General features: G+C 41.5%; 1 protein-coding gene across 1 annotated transcript in view; it reads left to right on the forward strand.

The window, feature by feature from the left end:
• Positions 1–527: 527 nt before the first annotated feature.
• The window catches only part of LOC119916076 (heparan sulfate glucosamine 3-O-sulfotransferase 3A1-like), a 32119-nt gene continuing 20000 nt past the window's right edge, over positions 528–12646 (forward strand). Inside the window, exon 1 of the mRNA XM_038735948.1 lies at positions 528–1375. Coding sequence (XP_038591876.1) covers positions 810–1375 — 566 coding nt within the window. The 5' untranslated portion in view covers positions 528–809. The remainder of the gene's footprint in view (positions 1376–12646) is intronic.

Genomic DNA, 12646 nt, shown 5'->3' on the forward strand with positions numbered 1-12646 from the left:
GTGTGTGTGTGTGTGTGCATGTGGGTGTGCTTGTTTTTTACATGTCTAGCATGTATGAGTTTTTAGCATTCCGTATATTTGTATGTTTTGTATTATGTGTTGCTGTGAATTTTAGTGTATTTATTTATGCTTATATGTTCATTCTTGTGCACAGGTCTGTAATGAAAAAGAGATGTTAATAACAATACTAATAATGAATTAAACAAATGTAGTGGCAATGTATATGTATCTGTTTGTGGCATGTCTCTTTGTACATTTTTGTGGTGTGTATTTTAGTTTGTCTATGCAGCTTTTTTCCAATTCACAATCCAATAAATTACAAATGTAATTTTGCACATAACAATTCCCTCTAATTTGGCTGAGATGTTTCAAGTGTCAGTGCCCCCTCCCACCTGGAACATCATTGGTTTCTGTCTGCTCCTCTCTTCATGTGATTGGCCAGGGAGGTGCCTGTCAAGCAACCTGACGTGCGAGACAAGTTTACAACTCTACACACGTGCGGCTGGTACATCGGGGCTCCTGGTGGCATCCTACACAGAGCAAGGAGGGAAGAGTGTTTTCTTACCTGAGTGCATAAGTCGGTGTACACTGCCTAGACGCACCTGTGGGCTGTTGTTTTGACTATTTTCGGTCAGTTTGGGCTTTCTCACCTGTGCGCAGCAGGCTTGGCACTTTTTGGAGGAGGCAGAGGTGTTGTCCACAGCAGACTGTGGATGAGGACTTACTCCTCGGTTTCTTCATGGCAAGAAGACTCAATGATGTGTGTCTAGCATGGCTGTGGCTCCTGTACCGACCACCCAGGGACCGGTATGGCTTTTAGCCGCATCAGTAAACTGGACCCCCCGTCCCGAGGCATCTTCAGGAAAGCGGCGGTCATGCTGTGCTCCCTCCTCACCTCTCTCTTCCTCCTGCACTGCCTCACTGACCGCTGCATCACCACCTTGCCCGCGCCGGTGAAAGCGTCCTCCAGGCGTGCTGCGGGGCTTTTCGAGGACTTGAGGTCGCGGAGGACTAAAAGACTGGTGTACGAATGGACCGCCGGGTCGGAGCTTACGGGTTACGGGGCCGCCAGGCGCTCCTCGCGGGTCCTCGCAGATGAGCGCGCAGGACAGGTTTTGGAGGTGACCGAGGAGTCTCTCATGTTGCCGCCTCCGGATTTAGTTGCTTCCAGGAAAGTGTCGCCGAGGTTTGCAGGTAAACTCAGTCCGCTCGGGGAGGGGAGCAAGAAGCTGCCCCAGGCTCTCATCATCGGGGTGAAGAAAGGAGGGACACGGGCTCTGCTGGAGTTTCTGAGGGTTCATCCCGACATCAGAGCCGTGGGAGCGGAGCCGCACTTCTTCGACCGCAACTATGAGAACGGACTGGAGTGGTACAGGTAAATATTTAATAAAATAATTATGTATTAAGGAAAAACCGAGAGAATCTCATAATTTAAACACTTTTTAGACCGACACAAATCTTTAGCATACATATTTACTTTACCTAGGAGATAGGATATTGGAAGACATTCATTAAAGCCTCTTAAAATCTAGGCTCATTTTCTGTATATTATTATTCATTCTATTTGCCACGGTGATAGATTGTGTTTATCTAACTTTTTATTTAGCCTACTACTACATCACTGACAAAGATTAGTCTACATCTCCCATAAATCTTTATTTAACATCTCAACTTTTACAGAAGTAGCCTAATTGCTGCTGGAGAAAGCACTGTGGACAGCCTGTTGATTTATTACGCTACATTAGGCCTGCTTTCATTAGATGTTATCAGGCTGCTCATTTTGTTGCACATTTTAGGGTTGAATGCCTTTAAGTTGCTTTGGTCAGGGCCATATTGGGATCGCGGTTTACAGCTTGATTAAGCTGGGAAACAAGACAAGGATACATCCTAACCAAGTTTTCCCCGTTGAAGAATGGATGCCGTTTAAAACACAGTCAAACTTAAAACATGTTGCTGTTGTGAGTTTTTTCTCCACATTTTTTAAATTTAACTTCATTTATTGCAAGTTTAGTACTTTGCTGAAGAACATTGCAATGTCTGTGATAAGTGTTCAAACATGTTTACTTTCTACATGTCATGTTTACACTTTAATCTAAATAGTAAAACTGAGCTTTCTTTTCTAAAAAGCCAAACTTGATGCTTAGATATGCCTACTATTAAGAAAGGGCACGACAATTAACAAAATAATAGTTCAAAATAAGAATATGTTACTGCAGATGAATTATATATAATTACACACACACACACACACACACACATACATCCATATAAGTTTTATTATATCAAGACAAAATTCTTCTGAAATCATAATTTAGCTCATCAAACTTTTTGTAGTGCTTCAAAAAGTGTGTTTTTATAACAAACTTTGAAGTTTGCAGTCTTTTCGGTCCTTTATTACAAAGAGGCCGGTTCAGTCTGAATTTGATTTTTCCGAATCAGTTTCGTCTTGCCTGACGAAAATGAAACTTTAGAGAAACTCTGATCCCACTTAAACACACATTCACTCTCCTTCAATATCTCCATCTTCTTATGCAGGAGTGTGCTGTGTTTTCCTCGCTCAAGTCGAATTTGTGATTGATTTCATCTGTCACTGCAAGTGTGTGTGAGTGAGTGCTGTGTTCACATTTCCACAAGCCTGTGGGGAACGATGGCTCTCCCTCCTTCAGTGGTTCTCTGTCTAATGGGGCATTGCCGACATTGCTGCTCTGTTATTAAGAAGGATTAGGGCTATAATGAAAGGTTACCTGAGTGTCTCAGGAGGTATAATTCACCTTTTGATTGAGTTAACACTACACACAGCACCCTCTAAAAGCCTGGAGACAAAACTTTTACTCTCCCTCACCGGCAATTCCCTCCAGAGCCTTCTCGCTCACCCCCTCTCCTCCCCCAAACACTTTGGCTCTCTCCCATCTCCCACTCACACACCTCCCTCTTTGTGCCTCTCTGAGAGTGAACATTCTCTTTTCGCCATCACTCTTTCACACCCTTCTGTTTACCTATTCATCCATTGTGGGGTTTTATATCCATGAGGGTCCCATCTATCCAGAGGAGTTGCCAAGATTCTCAGGAATTTGGACCGTGCCTCCAAGGACAGACCTTAGTGCCGGTTCCCCTTAATGCCGTCCATTTAAAACAGAAGGACCTTTGAATTGAAAAGAGGAATAAATAACTGTTACAACAACGTGGCCCACTCTGCAGGAGTTCATCTTGTCAGCTCTCCTCGACATCGTCTGAGAGTCTTCCCGTTGGTAGCTTTTGTGTTTTTGAGGAAGCTTTTGATTGAGTCGCATTCATTTGGCTTGAGGTCACATAGAAGTGTATATGTGCACATCAAAAGTGCTTGTCAAAACCAGGAAATCAATCTGATTGCATCGCTTTGCTTAACCGGCCCCTCGTCACAAATTGGCACAATCTCGCTGCCTCGGAGCCACAGATACTTTACTGATGGTTTTAAGATTTCAAGGCTGCAAGTGTGTTTAAAACTCCTCTGACACATGACACTTTGAAAGCTAACGTGTCATGGTTGAGAACAAACTCCTAAAATACTAAGAAGCAGCTCCACACTTAGTGTTTGATTCTCAGTAAACTGTTGTTTAAAATAAAAAAAAAACAATCTGATCTTGTGTTTGTACACAACAAGACCAGATTTTCTGTGAGTAATTACCGTGTCCAATTTGCTTGAATTATGTGATTCCTTTCATTAGCAACAGTGAACACTTAAAACGTAGCTGCATCCGTCTAAGGAGACTCTTTTTTTATTGTCAAGGCTGATATGTGTCCTCAGCATGAATCACTCGTCTCTGTCCCTCTGGGAATGTGTGGAACATACTTTAACACCTCAAAGCACTTGATGTGACATGGCAACATCTCCAGCCTCTTTTTCCAGCTCTCTCAGAATTATACTTGTCTGGCTTGTTATGGGAAATTCCATCAACTGCTCTAAAAAGTCAGTCGCACACCCAAAGCTATGATGCAAAAAATCTGTAATTTATTGAGAAGGATGAAAGTTGCCGTTTTGACATCACGGCTGTCACAGCATGAAACATTGGTAGCTTTAAACTTTTAACTTCACTTTAAACAGTCCAAAGGCTCCACACAGTTGGGTACAATTCTGTCTCACCATCTGCATTTATTCAAATCTTGGTACAGACTTATATATTTATTTTTTTACATTCCAGTGACTTTTCTTTGGCGGTGTTGTTGTACTTCCAACTAAAAACAATTTTAGATTTCTGAATAAAATGTCACTCTCGCTTTTTGTGCACTTTTTGTCCACAGACTTTCAGTAAATTCAGACCTTTTGTTAAACAGGAAACCAACACCTGGCCCAATCATCCAGTCAGTCAGTGTTACATTTCACTACACATATCTCAGCAGTGTTTCCGTATAATCACATACAAGGCTTTTGTTGTGGAAATGAACACTCAGAGTGAACAAGGAGGTCAAGCACAAAAACTGAACTAGAGCAGAGGCTCATGGAACAGAGTAGTCAGTATTATATTTTTGTCCTACTTGGGTTACTGAACACCCAGCTTTCACCTGTCTAGACCCGGTCGTAGTTGCTGTTTGATGTCGGATTAGCCTTCACCAGATTCTTTAATGGGTTAATTAGCCTTCATAAAAACATGTGTGACCCATTAAACACAAGGGCAATGATCCACCAACTCTGCCACATGCATATTTATCTAGCTACAAACAAACACAATAGTATCCAGTGCAGAATAGACTCTTGCATATACACACACACACACAAAAATTATTTCTGTGTGACTTTCAGTCCTGTCAGCTTAGAAAGACAGAAAGAGACAGGCATTTAAAAACAAATAAATATCCAGGAAATAAAAAGGTGTATAGCAGCTTTTGTATCACCAAATGTTTTGTGTAAAGTTGATCAGAGTTAGCGTATCCACATCAGCCTCTCCTTAAATATTTTCCTTCATGTATGCAATACACGAATGGGCAGTACCACGAGAAAGCAAATGAAAAGAGTATGCTCAGCTAGAAAATCACATTAAATTAGGGGTTTCCCTCATCATAAAACTGGCCTTATTTAAAAGGACGTTCTGTAATGGTAATAAAAGAAGGGTCTTAATCATAAAAGCAGTGACCCAGTGGGGATTTGTTTAAGAAAGCGGTGGTGTTGATGTGATCTGTATATGCTGATCTGAATTTCTGTGCCGTTGTGTGTCCTGCAGTGGTCTGTGAAGCAAGGCAGCTTCAGATGTGAACATACACAGAACAAGATTTTTTTTGTCTGTTATTGAAATATTGATCAAGATCCAGATGTAAATGTGTGGAATAATAAAATGTGCCCTGTCTGTGTTTAAATTCCACGAATGCTAGCTTTTTTCCCCTTCATTAGTGAATAGCATTTTTCCCTACATTAGGGTACACAGTTGGGTTTGTTGACACAACTCTATTAAGGAAAGACCACAAAAAAAACAACTTTAAAGAAAATAAAGTCACATTTGTCAAGTGTTGACAGTGAAAAGCTGTTGAATTCCCAGCATTTGAAATGAGGCCGACTTCCAAGTTTCTCATATGTTGGCTGTGTTTAGAGTGGGTGTCAGTTAATTGGGAGGCAGAGTTTAAACTCTGGCCTTGTTTGCTGCTGCCTGACATTACGCTTGTCATTCTGAGTGTGGAGAGGTTTGGAGAGCCAGTGGAAAGCATGACACAACTCTAAATGGGAGAGGCTAGATGTTGATAGTGAAGAAATTAATGAAGACCTCTTCAGTTGTGTGTCTAGGACAGTAAAGTTGTTGTAGCAGTCACTCTAAAGGAGCCAATCCTATATGCCTATAAACTCCATGTTCCTATCATTTAACTAAGACATAAACACATTGGAAATCGCTCAAAAACTGTACAACATACAACACAAGTTGTAACATGCATGTATATTTTTGAATAGATTTATGTTTGGCTGCACAAGCTTGTCATGACATAACCACACACCAGCTGGAACTAGAGGCCAGACTTAACAGACATCCTTGTGTGTATGTGTGTCCATATTTATGTGAGCATGTAAACTGTAACCACCTCCCGTGTACTTTTGGTGCTGCCTGCTGCCCTTGGATGTAACCCGGCCAGGAATACAAGAATGACACGAGTTTTGATGATTGAGTTGAAAATAGTTTACCACCCGCTCCCTTTGGACCACCCTGCATACCAACTTTAAATATAGTTATACTATATCTCACTTGTCTATCTGGATTTATATAACCATATCAGCCAGAAGTATGAGGAATATAATGTTTCTGCTGTTATGTGTCTGTGTGTGCAAAACCCTCAAAATGTATCTCCACGGCCTCTTAAGTGAGGAAAGGAGCCATTTGTTTTAGCATTTCTCCAAGGCACAGTCGAGATTTTTAAAACAGATTTAACCCATTTCCTCTAATTGATCCCCTGATTGACTTAGTCTGTTTTAAGAATATTTCATTTTTGCTTGGTATTTTCCAATGTAGTGTCACATTGGAAAATATTCAGCTTAAAGGTCCCTAGCAGTGGCTGTGGATGGTAATTGTCTAATTTTGTTAGACATGTTTTGTCATGAAACAGGATGTTGGAATGGGATGACACGAGGCAGGGAGAAGAACAGGCTGACACGCTAGCCATGGGAGACAGAGCAACAACAAGCTACAACAACCCAGCAAGACTGATAGAAACAGCAGGTAATATATACTGTGCTAACGAGCAGGGAGGGAACAGGTGAGACGAATCAGGGAAATCTGGATAATAAACAGACAACTGACTGATTACTGCAAACTAGAACAGGAAACAGGACAAGATTCAGAAACACAGAACACAGAACAAACTGACCAAAATCTAAAGCAGAACGAAGCAATCGCAAGACAAACACCCGACACAGACAGTACTAAAACAAAACAGGAACTGGCAGGTAAAACCATAATAAACAGGTAAATGGACTAAGACACAGATCTAAAACCAAATAAACATCAATACATAATTCTAGTAAACCAAACAAGGAATACAACAGACCAAGATCGTGACAGTAGCCCCCGAAATCTTTGTAAGTGTGTACTTGGTTAAAAATTATCAATGCTTCACATGAGAAGAGTGGAATTTCACTATAAAAGTGAACTAAAATGCATGTCATCTAATGATAATGAAATACTGACATGGACATTTTAACAGAGTTTTTCTTTACAGAATTAGGTTCTGACTGGCTCATTTTCTGCCCTAACATAAGGGCAGGTATGCGGATGGCAGGTGGAGTAGAGAGGACTAGCAGAGGTGGGTGAAGGGGTCATGGTAGGGGTTATAGAGGGCACACACACACACACAGTGGACGTAACGTGATCACCAGAGACCTCCTGAGCATGAGCTCTGAGCTGCCTTTGGATTGTGAAAGTGATTATCGGGAAGTATAATTGTAAAACCGGGACGATCACCTCCTGCTGAAGGCATGCAATCCACCCATGACTGTAGTCCCCCCCTCCTTGCCAACTCCTTGACCTTCGCCACCCCCACCAACATCTTTGCATGCCCTTAGCAGCTGACCCTAGGAGGCCCCATGTAGGGGAGGTAGATAGAAGCAAGAGGGCTATCCAAAGTAGTGGCTGTCAGCAGCTGCCCTCTGGCATCCCGGGAATCTGCCCCCCGATGGGTGAGTGAGGACAGGCAGCAGGTGCAGGGTGTTCTGCAGACACCACCTGGATCACCACCAGACACTCACACCTGACGTATTCACCTGACACACCTAAAATAAGAGCTCTTTGTTGACTTCTTCAAACCTAGCAAGATGAAGCAAGCTAACTGGTTACTTTCATGCAAGTATTTCAGGCCTCAGGGATCAGGAACTCCACAAGCTTTGATGAACGTGTGCAGAAAGGGAGTGTGATTGATCACGGTCAGGAGGGTCACTTAGAGGGCTGCCATAGAATGTGCCACCCTCAGAGTTCACAATGCCAGCAGATGGTACTGTAACATTGAGCTCAGGTTACATTGTTTCTAGGATTCTGTTGTTTATTCACATTTGGGTTTGTGTGTACACTAGTCAGCAACCTGTTTGACCCTGTCGTATCTCGGGCCCTTTCGGCTTAGCAGCTGTTGGTCTTTTTATGAGGTATTAGCCCATACATTATGAAGCATTTATTCTGGGATTCAAATTTCAAACGGAGTACTTGGTCACTTCTTTTATTGTCCTTGACTGTACAAAAATACATTGCTCTGTACAGCTACGATGCACTGCAGTCGTTTCTATCGTCTTATTGTTTCTGATGTTGAGATGTTTGACCTCTTCAAGACATTATTTTTAGGTCTACAGTTCAGTGTACTATTTTTCAGGCAATACACCTTTACCAGTTTAGTGGTTTTCAAGCAATACCTATGAATGTCAGTGGTGTTTATTTTCCTTGAACTCCATGGAAGCCTGACTGGTAATGTTTTCTAAGATCACAGCAGTTCTGCCTTCAGGCACTTTACAAGCAGTATGACTGAAATGGAAAAAAAAAAAAGAAAGAATCATGTTTGCAATTTTCTTCCTGTACTGTATTTCTGTTCCTCTATGTTTTAGTTTTTTTCTTCTTGGCAGTCCAAGGTTGATGGAAGTTAAGTGTTATCCTTCCACAAACAAAGAGAGACTGTAACCCTATCATTTGGCACTGGAGAGTCAAGGGGCTTTAGACTACACTGTTTCAGCTCTCTTCATAGAAGTGAACTAAACAAACCGCAAAACAACCTCCAGAATTCATGCATATCAAGACTTTCAGAGGATTTGCCAGAGTGCTTTAGGATTTCAGAAACGTGCAGCCAAACCCATGTTATTTGGGCACGGAAGGACTTGGTAAATGATGTATGGATGGAGCATGTATGCGTTACAGCCCTCAGTGGTGCAGATTGGCAGGGTAAACCAACGCCTCAGCGTGATGGATCTCTCTTTCCCATCTTAGAGGCAACAGCTTTATCACAGGACAGGGAGCCCTCCGTATTTTCGACCAGAGAGAAAAAGACAGAGACAGAAAGAGAGGGAAAACCAGAGCTATGGAAAGCCTGGGAACCAATAAAAAGAAGGAAGCCCTCTCCTCTTGGGTCCTCCATTTTCCGTTCCAACTGTAGTGTTTCTTTAAAATACTTTTGCCAGTTTTCTGGCAAACACAATGCCGTACTGTATTTCAATTCCTGTAATTTACAAAAAAACATTTAAGTGTTTACTACTCAAGGAAGTCAGAGATTCATCTTTCTAGCCCTTTTACTCTATTCACTCTCACTTTTTTCAAGGGTCTTTTTAAGGCATATTTGCCAAACATGGGATTGTTTCCACCTCTGCCCCAGTGCTTAAAGGCATGTATCTGCAGCTGCCTGTGTGGTGATAGGATGGCACCAAACATCCTTTTTGTCTTGCTCCATCGGGGCATGGCCAGTGCCAGTCCTCTTGGCAGAGTCCGAACTACAGACATGGGTAGAGGCTATGCCAGACGGCACCTCAGGCACAACCTCTATCTGACTGCCCAACCTCTGTCTCCGTGCAAAACACAGAATTATACTGTAGCTAAGCTTGAGGCGCAAGTGTGTGTGTGTGTGTGTGTGTGTGTGGCTCTTGGAGTCAATCTGAAATGAGGGATTGGCATTTTTTTGGGATGGCCGACATAAGCCAACACATTATTTTCTTCAGATGTTATTTTCAAGCTTTCAGCACTTCTACATCCAGTGTGTTCTCTATACTCCTGCTAGATGACGAATAAAGAGTTGCATGGTAGTGATGAGGGAAATACAACTTGCCGAAGATTGGGGTTTGGCAGTACTATAGACCATGACCAGAAATCCTGCACAATTTTTAAAATAGCTAATAATGGAGGTGGTGAATGGAGAGAGAATGACAGAGTGGCATTTAATCTGCCTTGAGAGATATTTTATTCAAACAGAAGCACCGCAGATCCATTGCACGTGCGGTTTTGAAAAGCTACCTGGTTCCTCAATTAGAACTCCAGCTGTTCAAACAAATGCTTGACATAAAGTAAGTCTATTTTATTTTTTACAATTTTAAACTTTGCATAGCACAAAAGAACTACTCACAGTACTGTTTAGCTGGATTTCTCTTTACAAATTATCAATCACAAATATTTTATCAGTGAGAGTGCAGGTTTACCCTCTCTTTCATAACGTCAGAAAATAGTTGGTACAATCCCAGCTGCTCTATTTTAAATAAGAAAAGATGGTGGACAGCTTTTACTAACTACCCCCAAATGTCAGGCTGCTTGATTAAAGAGAGGAATGTGTTAGAAAATGAGTTTGCCACCCCAGACCCGTTTATTGATAGATGGAGTGCAACAGCACAGCCTGCGTCTTTTTACATAAAGATGGAAGAGGGTGATAAAGGGTCTGTGTAGTGCACAGGCAGTGATTGATATGCCCACAGAGGAGTGCAAGGAAGCCACCCAGTAATTCAATTAATCTTAACCTGAACACTAGTAATTGCTACTGTAACTAGGTCTGACTGTACATTAGACAGGAGGGAGATTGCCGTCAAGGAAACATGTCCAACTAATAGAAGAGGGAAGGAACATCCTCAGTGCTCAGTTGCACAAAAGGGCTTCTTTTTTCCACTATTATCCTTTTGCCTAAAGATGAGGATTTGCATGTTAATGAGAGGAGCTGGGAACAGATTTTCTCAGTTATGGACCAGTATGAGAGAAGAAACATTTCAGGGAAAGTGTGGGTACAAAAACGGGCTTTCATTGCTTGATAAGAATAGTCCTACATTTTGTTTATTCCCTTTCTTGCCAAGAATAAGATGAGAAGATCGACATTACTCTTGTATCTGTCTGTTAAATCTGAAGCTACAGCCAACAGCTGGTTAACTTAGTTTAGCATAAAGACTGGAAACATGGGATAAGAGCTGGCCTGGCTCTGTCCAAAAGTTACAAAATCTGCCTACCAGCACCTCTAAAGCTCACTAATTAACATATTTTATCCTATCTGTTTAATTTGCAGAAATACAAAAGTGTAAAAATCACAACAATCACAATTTGGCGTTTTGTGGTCATTCATTTCTTAATATAATGCAATGACTTCCTTGAGTCATACTCCATAAGTTTTTGTACACAGTATACAAACAAAATATAACATGTAAATTAGTGAGCTTTAGAGGTGATGGTAGGCAGATTTTGTTACAGCTGCTCAAAGCCAGACTAACTGTTCCCCCCTGTTTCCACTCTTAATGCTAAATTAGGCTAACTGTATCCTAGTGCATTTCCTAAAATGTTGAACTTTTCCTGGAACGCTAAAACTTGTATCTGTGGCGGAAGGCCTGTTTTGTGTTCTGATGCTCAAACCAGAGCTGAAAGTCATATTTTCAAATTCTCAGCCTCACGTTGTGCCTTTCTGCACTGCTTTCCATCAACACACACAGGTATAGTCTTTATTTGCTTCAGTGATCGGACCAGGTCATTGTTTTTCTGTTCTTTTGTGTCTAGCACCTATTGAACTCTATAACACATGATTTTTGATTGTCAGAAATCCTTTGAACACACCCTGAGATATTGATCCTATTGTTTCCTGTAAGACCACAAAGGTGGTTTTAGGGTGTTGACCGTAAGAGACACAGGAAGACACGACTTCTTTATGAACTGGGTTTATGCATCCTCTGGAAACTGGACACCTCACGAACAACGGATAAATCAAGTTAACAGTAAAATCTATTTTTCTTACCCCCCTATGTCCCATTCTTTTATCACACCTATTTCTCCTCACCAGCTTGTGTACCGCCCCCTCCCCAGACCAACATTAGTTCCTGTCATTTAGTTCGCACTGGATCACCAAGCTCCAAATCCAATGTCAAGCATTTTTAAAAATTGACCCTCTTATATCAATACCTTATGTTTAATTTCTGCATTATTTCAGGCATTTTTATTTACGCAGCTGGCTAGTTGTGGGTCGACTACGGTCAGTTTGGACTAAGGGTGTAACAACATTGTGGAGCCTGTGGGACTTGACATGAGCCCAAGTCATTTTAAACGTCAAACATGTGGTGGGGCCAGGGCTCATTATATCATTATGTTGTCAGGGCGATTGTTTATTCTGACATCTTCGTCTCACACAGTCACATCCTCCCCTACAGCCATATCATCAATAGGAGGAGGAAGCTAGTTATTTAGGAACAACCACCAGCATAGACAGATGCACAAGATATAGCATTCAAAGTCTTCTCTAACAAGACAGTTGTATGCTCTTTATCCACTGCAGCTCCCCCCACCGCCTCCTCAAACACACCCCCATCAATTATTAATCCAGCCAATTAGCAGGGCTGCATTATTCACCAGGAAGCTGTGATCACATCCATTAACGACACTGCCTTGCCTGGTTGTGGCTCTCCCATGCGGCAGTCGCACAGTCCTCTGTCCCACTACCAAGTGTACATATTTGACCAACAAATCATGCTTCCATCATATGCATGTAGTGCTTCATGATAATTTTAGCAATACTAATAATACCAGTAGTATTAATTTAATTTAGGGACCTATTCAAATGAAGTAACACCATTAAATTGCTCATAATTCACTTAAATGTTCATTAAACCTCGGTTAGGGCTTTTTTTTTGTATCATTACAGTGTCAATTTCATCAGTGAAAACTATAACAAAGATTATTTGTTGAAAACTTTTAAAGAAATTAGACTAATGCTAAAT

This window comes from Micropterus salmoides, unplaced genomic scaffold (genome assembly GCF_014851395.1).
Source record: "Micropterus salmoides isolate LMB-PRFRI ecotype aquatic unplaced genomic scaffold, ASM1485139v1 Ms_hic_scaffold_21, whole genome shotgun sequence".
In the NCBI taxonomy this organism is placed as follows: Eukaryota; Metazoa; Chordata; class Actinopteri; order Centrarchiformes; family Centrarchidae; genus Micropterus; species Micropterus salmoides.